The following is a 16345-nucleotide window of genomic DNA, read 5'->3' on the forward strand; positions in this document are numbered from 1 at the left end:
CAGTGCTTTTCAGTCTTGGCTCAACATTTGAATCATTTGAGAAACTTTTTAAAATTCCATCGCCCACACTGGATCAATTAACTCAGAAACCCTGGGGTTGGGACCCAGGCATGAACATTTTTTAAAGCTCCTGGGGTGATTCCAATATATAGCCAGCTATTCTCATCGAACTTCACAACCCCCGTTCTAGATTTCTAGACATGATCATTAACGCAGCAGAGTCAAGAGGTGAACCAGAGAGAGGGCAGAATGGTTTAACCTATTTGACCATTTTGTCACACTGAATTCTCCATTTCTTATGAAATCTCTTTACATAGTGACCAGTTCTTTCAAATTAATTTCTACATCTTGGCAAAAGATAAAAAAAATGCAAGAAATCCATTATATGGCTTCACTGGTTTTAGGAAACTGAGTCATGGGCAAGATACAGTAAAAAAAAAAAAAAAAAAGAATAAAGGCATTTTAAAATAATAACTTAAAGAGTAAATAATGCACAGGCTGGGAAATTATTTTAATACCATGCATTTGCTGCTAAGATTATATGTGTGTGAGGGGTCAAAAAGACCAACTACTGTAGAAAAATAAAAAGAAAGTCTTAAAAATAATTTAAACATCACAACGAGGATAGTTTGTAAACAACAGAGAGGTTGTTTGAAAAAAGGAAAAGTGAAAAACACCTAGAGCGAGTAGGGACCTAGGTTCTAGGCCTGGGGCTTTCCCACTGCACACTGCAGTGTGACCTGGAGGCCACATCAACTCACCGAGACTCGAGGCTTGTGTTCCTTATCTGTTAATGCAACGAGTATCCTTGCCCTGGTGAGTGTCAGTCCTCTCTAGCAGCCAAACAGTCTCTCGTTCTATCATTTTTAACTCAAAGTTGAGCAGCTAAAAGTGCTTTAAGCTGCACCCTTCTTGATGTGAAAGCCAGAAGAGCATTGCTGATTAAAGATCGCTTCGAGGACCCATCCCAGGCCATCACTGTTTTTCACTGATCCACACAGATGAGAATTTTAGAGTCAAGGTTCAGAACCTTTATAGTAATTTAACAATCTCTATTGAATCACATAATAAAGTAATGAAGCTTGCATTTTGCATTTCTTTGTATTTTTTCACGTTTCTAGTAATCAAAATTTATTATATTTTATAAAATTATAAAAGTCCATAGCAAATTAAAAATTTTTAAAAAATTGGTCTTTCATCGTGGATAGTTTGAGACACACTGAGCTGGAGGACCGTGATTACATTTTACTACCAATGCAAAAAAAAGGGCACACAGAAGGGAAAAAGTGAATGCAGACAAATTATTTTTTACCTTGCCCATTTTGATTATTTTAAAGGCCCACTTCATTTGATCTTAGATTGTTATTAAAATTTATTTTCTGCTATAAGCTTATAAACTGCTAGATACTCTTTAAAAGAAAACAGCCTGTATTAGAAAACAGGTGGTAAAAGTTTGGTTTGGTGGTACTAGCTCATCTTCTAAGAGGAGCCACATATGGCATGTCAGGTAACACAGAGAAGTTATTATATTAATTTCTGATGAGAAAGGTACTTTCCTTTTTAAGAAGAGAATTGTCACTCCCTTCCGACTGGAAACAGCTAATCATACGGTTTCAAACTATTAACATAGAGATTCCTTTATTCAAATACCAGGAAGGCTGCACAACGAGGTTAACTTTCCCAAGATCACACAGCTAGTGAATAGAAAAGTCCAGATTCACACCTGAGACACTATTATCAGCTTTACCTATGCTCGCTCTGCTGCCTGAGGCTCCTCCACTGTAAAAAGTGTTCCAGTGGGAACAGAGAGTGAACACTTATATAAGCTTCGCTTCCAGTGCCTGAAATAGGGTAACAAATATTAAACGATGCAGAGTGCGTCTAAATCTCCTTAACATGTAAATGCTCCTGTTCTATGTAGAGCTTTCTGCAGATAGACAAGATCAGCAGTTACTCCGAACTGGTTTGCACATCACACGGAAAAATATGAGAGAGAAAATCAGTACTCTCCATACCAGCTGTCTTGACTGGTTTGATCTAGATTACTAATAAACACGCCCCAAAAGCAAACCACCTTGATCCTTTTAGGAAATAAGTGCAATATCAGTGAAAAATAAATGGCTGTTCCTGAGAAATAGCAAGTCTTTGCAGAGATTATAGTCACCATGAGGAATCCAGAAACTGCATTAATCAGTTGAAGACACAGCTGTTCAGTGAACTAAACAACTATGCTACTTTAGAGAAATAGTTGCATGAAAAATTGAAATTGTTTATCAATTATTTGGCTCTCTTATCTAGACAATGCCAGAAAAATACAGATTTTTTTAATATGGATGACGAAAAATTTTTTAGTTTGCATTTATGGCATTGTTTAGTTTTATTAATAGCTTAAGAGTATAATTTACTTGGCTTCATTATTCTTCACTAGCAGATATTAAAATTAATGGCAATTCTGGGGTTTTTTGCCATACTCTGAAACAATTAACAAAATATTTTCTCTTCCTTGTACATGGCTGTGACCTTATAAAGGCAAGAATGACCCCTCGATTCTTAGCACCATTGATTTAAAGTTAATATTTGATAAAGGAACCAAGCTATTGATACTGAAATCAGCTGGTTGGGTGAAATGGGTGTGTCCACTTTAATAACAGGAAAAATTCAGATTGAAAAGAAGCACCTTAGCTTCTCACAAGATAAATTTAAGAATAGAGGCCCGGCATGAGAATATAATGGCATTAGTTCTGAATCTTCAGGTTTGAGCAACAAGTCATTTTTTAATTCAACTTCAGCTGACATACAAAGTCTGTGTTGGCCTTGATTAGAATCTGTCCAGCCTTCAGTCTTTTTTGGACCCTGAGACACAGATGACATACCCCAGTGATGCTGTAGGTTATGTGAGAGACAGTAAAGAAATAGAAAAATAAAAACAGAATAAAATCTAATTACATGGAGTTTCACTTAAAACAAAAATTGATTGAGTTCTGCCCAAAGTGGCTTGTTGTTTCCTGTGCCAGGAACTACTGTGCAGGCCCAGCAGGAAGTGTGCTCCAGAGCAGGATCACCTTACACCCTCGTTTTATGGTTCATTTCACTTATTTAATGCAATCTGAGAACCTGCAAAAGGAACATGCTAGAAGGAGGGAACAGCTCTTTGTCTTGTTTTGTTTTGGTTTTTTTTTTTAAGTTTCTTTGAATCAAAACATTTGTTTTTACAAGGTGCTTAAAGTCCCAGAGAAATAGGACTTCTAGAGTTGCATGGTGAAGACATTTCTCTTTGTCACATAATTTAAAGCAAGACACAAAGTTGAGTTATGTCTAGAGTTGAGTTATGTCTGCTTCCTTGGCTGTCCCACTCACATAATTTTAAGCATGAAGAATTACAACCATGCCCATGAATGGTCTAAATCATTTGGAATTCCATGTAAGCTCCTCCTTAGGGTCTCTAATTTGATGGCAAGCCCATGATGTTGGGGGGTGAATGGGAGAAAAGGAATATATTTAAGATGCAAAATCGCAATTCACTTGTCAAGCAGAGGAATGAGTTCATTTTACTGTGTGGCTTGGAAATGTGTGGATTGAACAGCTGGATTTCCTTGTGGTGGCATACACTGCTCCTCACATGCTGTCTGTTTTCCCCTCCAGAGACCTCAGTATGAACAACATCAGTCATCTGCCCCCGAATCCCCTGCCCAGTCTCCGCTTCCTAGAGGAGTTGTAAGTATCACCGTAGTCTTGATGCATCCAGTCAACACTGGGCACATTCTTACGTTTGTCTCTCATACTTACTGTGGGAACCAGATAAAACAAGGCAGAAAACCTGTCAGCACCAACAATTTTGGCACATGAGGAAACACTTAGTTGGGGTGGTGGGTGGGGGGGGAATTGCTTATGATTCTGGAAATCAACTTATAAAAGAGTTTACCATAAGGCTACAACTTTCTAAGGTGAGATGGAGCCAAACAAATTAAAATTTTAAAACAAAGCCTGTTTAAAAGAGCTGGATGGCTCTTTGGAAATAGTTAAGCAGCAGGATATTAAAAGTTTGAATACTGGTTCATGTTTATTAAAATAGCAAGTAAAGCTATAATCAAAACCAAAAACTGCTGCTTGGTTCGGCTTGTGACAGGGAGAATTGAGTCCACATTGCATAGCACCAAAACTTCTTGTCCTGATCACTTTTAATTACTGTTTCCCTACTTTTAAATTTAGCTTCCCTTAAGGCTTCAACAGAAAAACATAAAATCCACAGAGGACTTAAAACTGGGCTCTCCCAAACTCACTGTAAAAAAAAAAAAAAATTAAAAATAGAAAAGGAGGAAACTAAAATTAGTTAATGATACATGGAGGAATTTTGATTGAGTCTAGTAATCACTTTTTAGAAGATGAAAAAGAACTGTACAAACCAAAAATCTGCATTTAAAAATCCATCTGATCCTCTTACCCTCTGGAGTGATGGGGACTAAGGACTCGATGCACCATCATAGCCTTTGTGAGGAACGTTTGGCACCATTAGTTGAGGAAATCCTCTGACTGTTGATTAAAGGAATTGTTCAGGCAATGACCTCTTTTGAAAATACTTCCTTTATAAATCCTAAAGTCAGGGTCCAATCTGGGGAGTAATTTAAATTGTTAATGCACCACACAATCCACCATGGGAGGTGGAAAGAATGTTCCATCATAACCAAATCATACCACACTGATCATTTTTTCGAAGAGGATAATATTCTCAAATTTTCCCCCTCTGAAGTTTTATCTGTATTTATTTTGATGGCATTAAGAAATGCTATTGTTTTACTACTGACATCATTTGATTATGACTAAATTGTTTTCGAGGGGTGTTACAAGGAATCTTAGGTTACTAGATTGTACAGCAAGTTTTTATCATTCAGGGAATGGATTTTCACTCTAGGGTCCAGGTTCTTCTTTTTCCCTCTTCTCTTTTCTCTCTGGACATTTCCATTGCTAGGATTTAACCTTCAAAAGGGCTGGACCGTATCTGTCTTAGTCATGGTTGGTAGATAATAAATAATCAATAAATTTTTCATGAATGAACTAATGAGAAAGTAAAACATGTAAAAAGAGCTTCTTATACATGTCAACTACCTTAGGAAAAAAGTAATAGATTTAACTGACATTAGTCAGTATTTCTAAAGATTAAGTAATTTTCAGACATCAGGATTTTTTTTTAATTACATCTTTTTCATTCTCCCTCCCCCACCACAATTAATATACAGTACTTAGCCCCGTTTATACCCATATTTCTAAGGTATGCATTTCCTATCCTTTTCTCTTTAATTTCCTTACAATATCCCATAGCAAAATGCTTCCCTTCTCCCCCAACACACCTCAACTTTAGACCGCAAACTGAATCAATAAATAATTTACTTCCCCAAGGACTTTGTTTAATAGAGTTCTTCCCTCAGTGACCCAACTCATTCAAAATAACTCCTCTTTCTTCATGATGTGAATGTTAATTCTGTTCCAAGACCAGTTTTTCAAATGATAATTGAGGAAAATTACAAAAAGGAGTGGGAGTGGGGAACTTACCATTTGAAAATGCTACTTTTCTGGATTGTCTTATTTTTATCTCTCTGGAAACTTTATCAAGTGTCTTGACCATAGAATCACAGAATTTCAGAAAGAGAGGGGACCCCTTAAAGACTTTTCATTTCATTTTCTCATTCTGTTCTGAAATTCCTTCTGCTGAGCTGGCCTACCTGCTGAATTTAAAATCAAGACCACCTTCCCATGTATTAATATAATTCTGTGTTGCATCTGACTGATGCTTTGAAGACTTCATTATTCATTTAGTGGCAAAAGGGTTAGTATTTATAGAACCCAGAAAAATGATCAACTCTGGTTTATTCCTTTGTTCCCAAGGCTAAGTTTGGGGGGGGGAGTTAGTTTTTTTTTGTTTTTCAAAAAATCCTTTTAGCAGAGCATTTTGATTATGTCTTTATTATGCTGCTAATCATTTCTATTATACTTCTCTATGTTTGAGTCTATATTCTCTTTCAGAGTATAAGATCTTAAAAGAGACAAAGTATAATAACAATAATAGCTTACTCTGTACCAATCACCAAAGTGCTTTACACACATCATCCCACTGAATTCTCTTAATAACCCCATAAATGTAAATATTATTATTGTTTCCAGTTAACAGATAAGAAAATTAGAGTATAGAGAAAATAAGGAACTTACCCAAGATAATGGAGTTGGTAAGTATCAGAGCCAAGATTCAAACCTAGGTCAAAGCTAAGATTCAACATGACTTTCAAAGCTGTGCTTGGAAAGTGGAGGAAGGGTTAGGAATTGTACATGATTCATCTTGCTTTTCTTTTCCCCAGCAGTACCTAGCACAGTGGTTTCACAGTGCTTTGCAAAGTTGAACACTTTTAAATGTTGTGTGACCTGAGTTGTGTAATGATAGGTGTGTATGTATGTGTCTGTGTATGTGTATGTGGGAGGAAATGAAAAAGAGAATGAGAAAGCAAAAAGGAGCTGTCTACCCAGGAGGGAGACAGCTATGAGAAAAGTTAACATCAGAATTTTCAAGTGTAGAATGTTGCCAATCCAGCATTTTTCAATAGGTAGAAAAGCTTAGTTAATATTTTTACATATAAATATATATACTTAAGCACAATGTTTTATATAGTATTTCACTTGAACTAACAAATGACCATGCATACAGCTAGATATAGATGTTTAGGTGTCTGTGTGTGTATGTGTGTATGTGTGTGTCTTATGATAACTAGGGCATGTTTGAAAGTGTAAAGTCTTCCATTCAGCTTATTCAGCTCATCTCTGTGCCTTATCGCCTCATAAATTAAATAGGAAACTGCTACTGATACTATCAATAATATTAATAAAACCCTTATTACAAAACTCAATCTTTAAAAATCACGCTCAATAAAGCCAACTTATTACTCTTCCCCTTAGCTCTAATTACCCCATATATCATTTCCCCTCATTTAATTCATTTATCTACATTATAAACAGGGTAGATAGCCATGGTTCATCCCTCACCCATTGCTAGACCTTAACAAAGGTGCCATAGTTCAAAATCCTGTAAGAATCAATACAGCCCTAGAGATAGCCACTGACAGTGTTTAAAAACATGTAACTGGATAGAGTGACTGTCTGGAGCAAATATTTAAGAAGAATAAAAGCCATCACAGAAAATGATCTTGCTCTTTCCCTCCTGACATTCTGGGAGTAGCTACTGCCTGTGCCACAAGTTTTGGAGCATTCAGGTCTTGTTTTTGGTTTTGTTTTTTTAATGACCCTACAAGGTGACCAGACCTGCACAGGCCAGTCTTCCTGCTGGTGGCAATATGCTGTCACAGAGAGGGAGAGAGCTTTTTCCTTTTGTAGGAAACAAATAAACAAACAAACAGAAACAGGTCTAAATATAGGGAGGCCGTGCTGTGTAGAAAGAAGAGCACACAGTATCTTGATCCAGAAGCCCAGGAATCCTGTCCTGGCTCTGCCACTTACTAGCTGATAATCTATTATACTCAACCTTGCTGGGCCTATCTATTAAGGTGCTTCTGAGGATCAAATGAAATGATGATGAAAGAACTTTGGTAAACTATAATTTACGTATTGAATTGTATTAGTGAAATGAAAACACCTTCAAAAAGATTCTAACCTCCTTTCCTATTTCATAAGCCTGACTTTGCAGGAATCCCAGGGATTTGGGACTTGGGCAGGAAAAGCTGTTTCCTGAGGTTTAATGGATGTAGGCAACGACTGCAGATAGTTCTTTACCAGATTTTAACAACCCGAGCAACCACTGCATTTCTCTCCAACAGTACCTCTCCCAGTTCTATTTATTCACTTCTAAGGACTTCGTGTTAACGCTTGCTATGTAGACAAATGAAAGATCCTACATCTGGTACATCACAGTGTGGTTCAGATGTTAGGCACTAACAGGCAGTCGATGCTGCCTGTTGCTGGCATCTACAAGTTATATTAAACTTAGATTGGCAGTCTGATTAAACCAGAGGGGTAATGAATTGTTACCATTTTAAACAGTCCAAGTTAAAGACCTTTATTTCCGAGTAGCATTTTAAAATCTTCCCAGATTCTAGTGCTGCTGGAATCAAATACTCGATTTAGAAAAGAAACATGAGAAGCTCTAGGGAGGTCTGTTTTTAAGTTACTATTGTTCCCTGGAACTGTTTGCTCATATTATGGTTGGCCTTGAAGAATCTCTGTATAAATAGTAGATATCTATTATTACAGATGAAATTTGTAATGAGAGATACCACCAAACTTCCTGAAAGCATAATCTATGCTTGTTACTTCTACCTCCTCACCATGTTACTGAAAATAGTGAGAGCTCTGTCCTGCCTGCCTTTTGAGATTATTTTTCTGAAGATCAAATGAAATGATGATGAAAGAACTTTGATAAACTATAAGTCACATATCGATTTGTATTTATAAAATGAAAACACCTTCATGCCCATGAATAATCTTCGTGTCCCTTGACCTCACAGTGATCAGTCTCCTGTCTTCACAGAGCTGGCAATTAATTATAAATGCTGCCTCCTTAAAACTCTAGTGTTAGTTCATGACAATTATTTTAGTTGTCTTCCAAATGACTATCCATACAGCTAGATACAGGCATTTAGGTATCTGTCATTGCATATGTATGTGTGTGTGTCTTTTGTTATGACAATGAGGGCACTGTTTTGAAAGTGCCCTACCTCTGCTTTCTCTTCTTTTTCTCCTTAGCATTCTATTCTTCCCTACCCCCAACTCCTATAAAATGTAGATATCCTCCAAATTTTTCCCCTTAATTTTACTCTCTCTTTTTCAGTGCTCTTTACTTCCTCGTTTCAGCACATATTTATGGAGCCACTGGAAACATAAGAGCAAATAGGAATTGCTACATTTGTTTCATTCATTCATTCATTCATTCATTTATTCAGCAAGCCCTGCCATTGGGGAGCTTACCTGCCCTTGGAGAGTCTAGTAGAGGAGACAGATAATAAGCAAGAAAAAAACACATATGATATTTGCTAATTGTGACAAGAGCAGTGAAAAACACAACATGGTTTAGATAAACAATAAGTAACAGGGGGTGACAAGGAGAGAAAGTCTCTTTCTGAGAAGGTGACAGATCTACTAGCACTCTGGAAGGCCGACTTGGGATGATTGTTTGACCCCGGGAGTTCGAGACCAGCCTGAGAGAGAGTGAGATCCCTGTCTCTACTAAAAATAGAAAAATTAGCCACGCGTCATGGCACACACTTGTAGTCCCAACTACTCAGGAGGCTGAGGCAGGAGGATCGCTTGAGCCCAGCAGTTTGAGCCTGCAGTTGGCTATGACGACACCTTTGCACTCTACCCAGGGCGACAGAGTGAAACTCTGTCTCAAAAAGAAAAAGAAGAAGAAGAAGAAGAAGAAGGTGACATCTAAACTGACATCAGGAGGTCTAGGGAGAGTTGGGGGTTCTAGAGCTGGGAGAGAGTGTTTCAGGCAGTAGAACAGTGTGAGTAGAGGCCCTGAGGTAGAAAGAATGTGCTGTGTTTGTGGATCTGCAAGAAGACCAGTATGGCTGGAGCAGAGTGAGACAGAGAGGAAGTGATGTGGGATGCGGTTGGAGAGGAAGGCAAAGACCAGATCATGAGGGCCTATCCAGCGTGTATGGAATTAAAGCAAGAGCAATGGGAAGCCACTGGAGGATTGTATGCAACTAGTGAAACAATAGGATTTATGATTTTAAAAGATTTCTCTGATTTCTGTATGCAAAATACATTGGATAATTATGGAAATAGAGAGACCCAGCAAGAAGCTACTATAGTTGTCTAGATAAGAAACCCATGACTTGAACTATTTCTGCTGTATAGATGATCCCAAAATATATGTTTCTAGACCGTATCTCTTTTGTCTTTGATTGCTAGACTGGTGGTTCTCAATGTGGGGTCCCTGGACAGAAGGATTGGCATCACCTTGTTATTTATTTTTTATCTAAACGTATCCTTTATCTGAGCTTGTTAGAAATATGAATTCATGTGCTCCACTCCATCCTTATAAAATGGAAACTATGGGTATTAGACCCAGGAAACTGCCTTTAACAGCTCTCCAGAAGATTCTGATGCATGGTAAAGTTTGAGGACCACTACTCACTCTAGGCCAGTGGTTCTTGAAATTTAGTGACATCAGAACACCCGGAGTGCTTGTTAAACCACACATCACTGGGCCCCACCATAGAGTTTCTTCAGCACGTCAGGGGTTGGGAGAAGAACATGAAGAATTTGCATTTATAAGAAATTCCCAGGTTATGCACATATTGCTAGTTTGGCAACCACACTTTGAGAACTCGCAACTACTTATGTGACACCTCCACCTACTACCTTACCCATAGTTTAAAACTCAACATGTGCAGAACCAGATTCATTTATGCGCCACCTCCCCAAGCTTTTTCTCCTGCCTTTCCTGCTTCCACGATCGCTCTCACTATCCCAACGGTGCCTGCTGTGTCTATCACTCCTTTTGTGCCTGTCGTTTTTCTCTCTTTCGCCCATCTCCAGCCAATTTTCAAGTCCCAAAGCTCATAATTCTACATTATTTTTCTCATTTGTTCACTCTGTTTTGTCACCAACTAGTTCAGGTTCTCTCTCTCTTTTTTTTAGAGACAGGGGGTCTCGCTCTCTCATCCAGGCTGGGGTGCAGTGGCGTCATCATAGCTCACTGTAACCTCCAACTCCTGGGCTCAAGCGATCCTCCTGCCGTAGCCTTCTGAGTAGCTGGGACTACAGGCCTGCACCATCATACCCACAATTTTTTTGTTTTTTGTAAAGATAGGGTCTCACCATGTTACCTAGGCTTATCTTGAACTCCTGGACTCAAGCGATCCTCCTGCCTCGGCCTCCCAAAGTCCTGGAATTACAGGCAAGAGCCACCGTGTCTGGCCCAGGTTCTTATTATCTCATATGGATAACTGTTAAAAATCTATTAACTAATTAATCACCTCTCCTAATTCATGGAGACCATAAAGGTCTTCAGGTGATCTTATAAATATTAGACAGTGAGAGCTACTTCAAAGTTTCCCATCCTTGAATGTGTATTAGAATCATCTGGAACAATTTTTAAAACTACTAATGACCAGGGCTTTTCCCCAGAGATTCTGATTTAATGAGTCTCAGTGGGGGCTCAAACATTATTTTTTAAAAGCTCTACAGGTGGACTGAGAACTACTGGAATATATGAAAGCATCACTGCAGAGGAAGACAGTCAGGGCCTTGTCAGTCGATTGAACACAGGGACTAAAGGGAAGGTCCAAAGGTGAGAGATGACTCTGAATAAGGTTATGAGATTAGGTGCTGGGAGATTGGTGAGGCACAGAATCAGGTAATTTAAGGGGATTAACTAACTCTGGAGGCAAGGGGATGCCTGGTTCTGGATATATTAAGTGTAAGATGCCAGCAGGATATCCAAATGGGAATGTCAGTGACACTGTTGGAGTGATGGAGCTGTAGTACTAGAGATAATGATTAGAAAGTGGTTTACAAACAGATGATATTTGAAGGTGCTGGAATGGATGAGGACCTTGAGAGAGGGTATAGGCCTCTGTGTTTCCCAGTGTGGTTCTCTACATATATTATAATTTCTGGTGCAAGTTACTAAAAATGCAGATTTCCAAATCCTTCCCCCAGAAATTCTGATTCACTGGGTTGGGATTGAGGCCTGGGGATCTGAATGTCTGTGGCTGTTAAGGTGATGGTAATGCACATAAAATTTAAGCACCACTAGACAGAGCAGAAAAAAGTTCAGAAACTTGAAGAACATCTATGTTTGGAAAATGAAAACTTAGAGAAGAGCTAGCAAGAGGAAGAAAAAGAAAAGCCCAGCCATAGTGATGAGAGTAGTAAGATTGTACCAGCTCTGGAAGGCAATGGGAGGAGTTTAAATAAGAAGCAGTGGGCAATGGTTTTCTTATAGCCAGTGACTGAAGTGAGGCAGCAGTTGTGTCTTTGTGTTTTCCTGGTTTAGGTTGGTTCTTCCTGACCAATCTAAGCCCCAGACCAATCTCCTTTAACCAAAGTAATGGTTAAATGCTCAAGTTTTAGAGTCAAAATGCTATGTTTGAACCAAACTCTCTTGTGTGAATTTTTGCATGTAAGCGTATACAAATAACCTCTCTTTGGCCCACTTTGCCATCTGTAAAAGGGGAATAACAATATCAATTGTTTAATATGCTTGTTATAATTAATTAGCACCATGTATATAAAGTATTTAACATTGTGGCTACATTTGTGAATTGTTTAATAAGTGGTAGCTACTATTTGTATGCCCAAAGCACTACATCTGGCATATTGAAAGTGCTCAAAGAAGTTGCTAAATTTAAATTTGATGTGTAATAAAGAAGGAATATTCTTCAGCTATTTCTAATCTGGTCATATAATGACTAGCTATAATGACTAGCTATCTTGCAATAGTTATGTCTGACCTGAAGCAACTGTAGCACTATAGCCAGCTGTCTTTGGAAACATGATCAAATGATCAATCAATAAATATCGACTGAGCTCTCTGCTCTGTGTAGGCAATAAGATTCTTGACCTTAGGAGTCTATAATCTAATCAGACTATGTATAAAAGAGTAGAACATGAGCCAGGCATGATCATGCATACCTGTAATCCCAGCTACTCCGGAGGCTGAGGAAGGAGGATTGCTGGAGCCCAAGATCTAAAAAAAAAAAAGAGTAGAAAATTAATCTTTATAGGAAGCATTGTGTAGAATATATCTTATAGGAGAGCTGACTATGAACTGGGGTGATTAAGGAAAATTCCACAAAGGAATTAAAATTGACTTCATTAGTCTGATTAAAGAAACCACAGGGCCCTACCCTGACTAAAGGATCTCCCTGTTGACCTGAAAGAATTCATTTATTCAATCCAGTGGTCTTAGCCCTTAACAATTCTTAGCCCTTGAACCTTGAAATCCAAATATCTAACAATAATAAGAGCAAAATGCACAGCTCATGAATACACAGTTTAAGAAAGGAAGCTTTTGGCTGGATTTGACCAATTGGATATGCTTAACTTATGGAAGGGAGGTGGATACCACAGTTTTTGAAAACTGCAATTTTTCAAGGCATATTAGGAAAGACATTTTTTTCTCCAATGGGAAGAAAAACATGGTGGAATGATCCTTGTATGTAAACCTACTGAATTAACTTTGGAAAACCTTATCAAAGATCCCTTCTGACTAGGATGGACATCTTATAAAAGAAAATCTATCATGGTGCACTTAGTCAATTACAGCGGTCATCCATTACTACAAGTTGAGGCAAAATTACATCTGAATGTAAGATTGATCCTATCTCTAACTCTTCATATGGCTCAAACACTTGGCACCTGTCTGGATAAACCAAAGCCAAACTTGTAAATATAGTTGGCCCCCAAAGCAACAAGAACAAATTGAATCAATTGAATTGCATCATGAATGTCAATTTTAATTGAGAATTATATTGGTTTCATCACTTATTTGTCTTTCAGAAGTCAGTAATTACAATTTTATCATGGTTTTGGCTAATTTTATTTTAGGGCAATTTTTCCAAATAAGAATATTTTGACACATTATAAGAGATAAAAGAATTTTCAGAAATTTTACATTTAAATAACAGTTTAACAGTAGGTAAATTATAACTCAGAAGAGTGAAAAAATTCAGAAATAATCACAGAACTACTGAAATCAATATTGGAATATCACAGAGAAGAAAAATAATACCAGAAAACTGGAAATAGACAAGATCTTCAGAATAGGAAAAGGGGGAAAAGTACTACCATTAAGTCTGATGTTAGCCCTCTTCAAATTTCTAGAGCAAATTAATTTAGCATTTTTGGACTGTGTGCTCTCTTAGTCTCATGTGCTTTATAAAAGTTGGAAAATAAAGCAATAATTTCTAGGAGCCAGCATGAATTTGCTAAGTAGTCTGAAATGTCTTCCTTTAAGTCACAGGAATTATCATATTCAAGTTAATTCTCCTCTGATTATTTAGGTAGCACTGCTCTTGCATAGCTTCCATGCTCCATAAGACTAGACTATGTTTAAATGAAATAGGGAAAGGGATACTGTTTTTCATTTTACATAAAACTTTGCTGAGCTTTGTTGTCTTCATCTATAAAATGTGGACAATAATAATCCCTGACGTATCTCCATGACATAGAGTATGGGAAAGTGCTTCTTAAAATGTTAGCGACATGTTACAATAACGAAATCTTACAATAAACAAGAAGAAAAAATTGGGGAGGGGAGAATGAAGGAGAAAGGGATAACAGCAGGAAATGCAAGTGTAATATGAAAGCAATTTTAGGGCAGAAGATGACCTTCGTGGAAGAAACCTATTATTTTTTAAAAGTGAGGGCAATGAGTCCCAGAGAAGTTAAATAATTGCGCTCTCTCACAACAAGTTAATGGTGAGAAGAAAGAAAACCGAAAAAGGAAAGGAAAAAAATATCTAAATTAGAAGTCAAGGAGTTCATGCAAGAGTTGGCCCAGGAGGCCTGGTAGAACTAGCCAGGCCCTCTTGCTTACCTCTGAAAATGCTACTCAGCCAAGTGGACCCACATTGGACGATGGTTCCCTGCACAGAAATTTTCAGAGGGCCCCAAACAGAGAACAGGGTCACACACTCTCCACCCTCAGTACTCACACCATTTTATACACACATCTTTCCCTCCCTATGCCAATGTTCAGAGAGGAAAAATCAGACTTAATGTGTGATTGCTTTGCTCTCATCCCTCCATTGTACAAAAAAGAAGAAACCAAAAAAAAAAAAATTCCTTTGGATTACTTTAAAGATTCAAATTAACAATTCAAAGAAAATTATACATTCTCAAAAATATTTTAGTTGGTTGTTACAGCATCAAAACATCTACTTTTTGATTTATTAGAATAGGAATGTGTCTATAGTAACAATGACTTTTTTTCTTTTTATAGCAATTAAGTCAGTAAAACTAAATGGGTAGGACAATATGAATCATATAAGGAGCAGTGTCTTTTGCTATAAAAACTTTTAAAAATATTTTATATAAAAAGATATTCAAATTTCTCTTGTTATTTCTTGTAAAAATAAGATGATGAAAGAGATATTCATGTGAAGTAATAATTTTAGAAATTATTTTAGCTCTAATAATTTTAGAGTTGAAAAAAAAACCTCTCAGCCAAATGGTATGTGGCTCTCGAGTTGGAAAAGAGTTGCTCAGAGATCTGTTAGTTCAAATCGTCACAGGAAAGATTGGTGTGTGGTTCTTGCCATTTGTGTACTGTGTACACATTTGAAAGTCTGTTTTATTTCTATCGTTCATATATATTTAGGTTTTCAAAGTACTAAAATCATCCCACATGGTAAAGAAATAAGAGGGGAATGATTTCCTCACATTGTTGTTTTTGTCAATGAGTCAGATCTGCCACCAGCGCAGCAAACAGCGAACAGCACATCATAAATTCTTCTGCAGACTCCCCTGATAACACAGGTCAGTGGTTCCACAGGTTAGTTCTGAATACAGACTCGGGGGCACTGAAAGTCCCTGCCCAGGAAAGAAAAACAACTTGTGTGAAGTGAGTTTCAGGAAATGTAACAGAAAAGTGTTTACCCTAACAATAATTTAAACTAATTAAAATAAAGTTTTTACTTTTCTCCTTTTCATTTCCAAAGTCAATGTCTCAAAAACCATCAAGCTAGATGACCTTACTGTGACCTCCAAAGCCCTTCGTGGAGTGGCTCTGGATGCCTCTCCAACCTCACCTCCTGCCATCCTCCTCCCCCTTAGTCATTCCACTCCAGCCACGCTGGCCTCCTTGCAGCTCTGGACCACGTCATGCACGCTCCACCTCAGGGCTTTTGCTCTACTGTTGTCTTCGCGTTGATGCCTGCATGGCTCAGACCTCTGCTGAAATGCCTGCTCAGTAGAGAAATTTCCTTGAACTTCTCATCTGGTAATAGCCCATCACCCTCCACAGCCACCACCCTTGGCTTCCTATCCCTTTGCCTTGATTTTTCTTTCTTCAGAGAATTTTTCACGTTATATTATTCATTTGTCTTTTTGTGTAATGACCATCTCTCCACGTTAGAATGCAAGCTCCCTGAGGCCAAGGGCTTTATTGGTATAATATTCACTGCTGTATCACTGACACCTCCAGGAGTTCCAGCACAGGGCAGGCCTTCAATAAATACTTGTTGGATATAGAAAGATAGCTTGAGATATGGAGAAATTGTGACACTGGGGCATTGTTGTAGGAACATATAAAGGTGCAATCGCTGTGGAAAAGTTTGGCATTTTCTCCAAAAGTTAGACATAGATCTACCATATGACCCAAGAATTCCACTGC

General features: G+C 37.9%; 1 protein-coding gene across 3 annotated transcripts in view; it reads left to right on the forward strand.

Annotated features, from left to right (window-relative positions):
• Positions 1 to 16345, forward strand: part of LGR5 (leucine-rich repeat containing G protein-coupled receptor 5) — a 125646-nt gene that overhangs the window by 55365 nt on the left and 53936 nt on the right. For all 3 annotated transcript variants that reach the window (XM_012642023.1, XM_012642024.1, XM_012642025.1), the window contains exon 2: positions 3643 to 3714. In XM_012642023.1, the coding sequence (XP_012497477.1) occupies positions 3643 to 3714 (72 nt within the window). The remainder of the gene's footprint in view (positions 1 to 3642; positions 3715 to 16345) is intronic.

Source organism: Propithecus coquereli, unplaced genomic scaffold (genome assembly GCF_000956105.1).
Source record: "Propithecus coquereli isolate 6110/MARCELLA unplaced genomic scaffold, Pcoq_1.0 Scaffold172, whole genome shotgun sequence".
NCBI classification, from domain to species: Eukaryota; Metazoa; Chordata; class Mammalia; order Primates; family Indriidae; genus Propithecus; species Propithecus coquereli.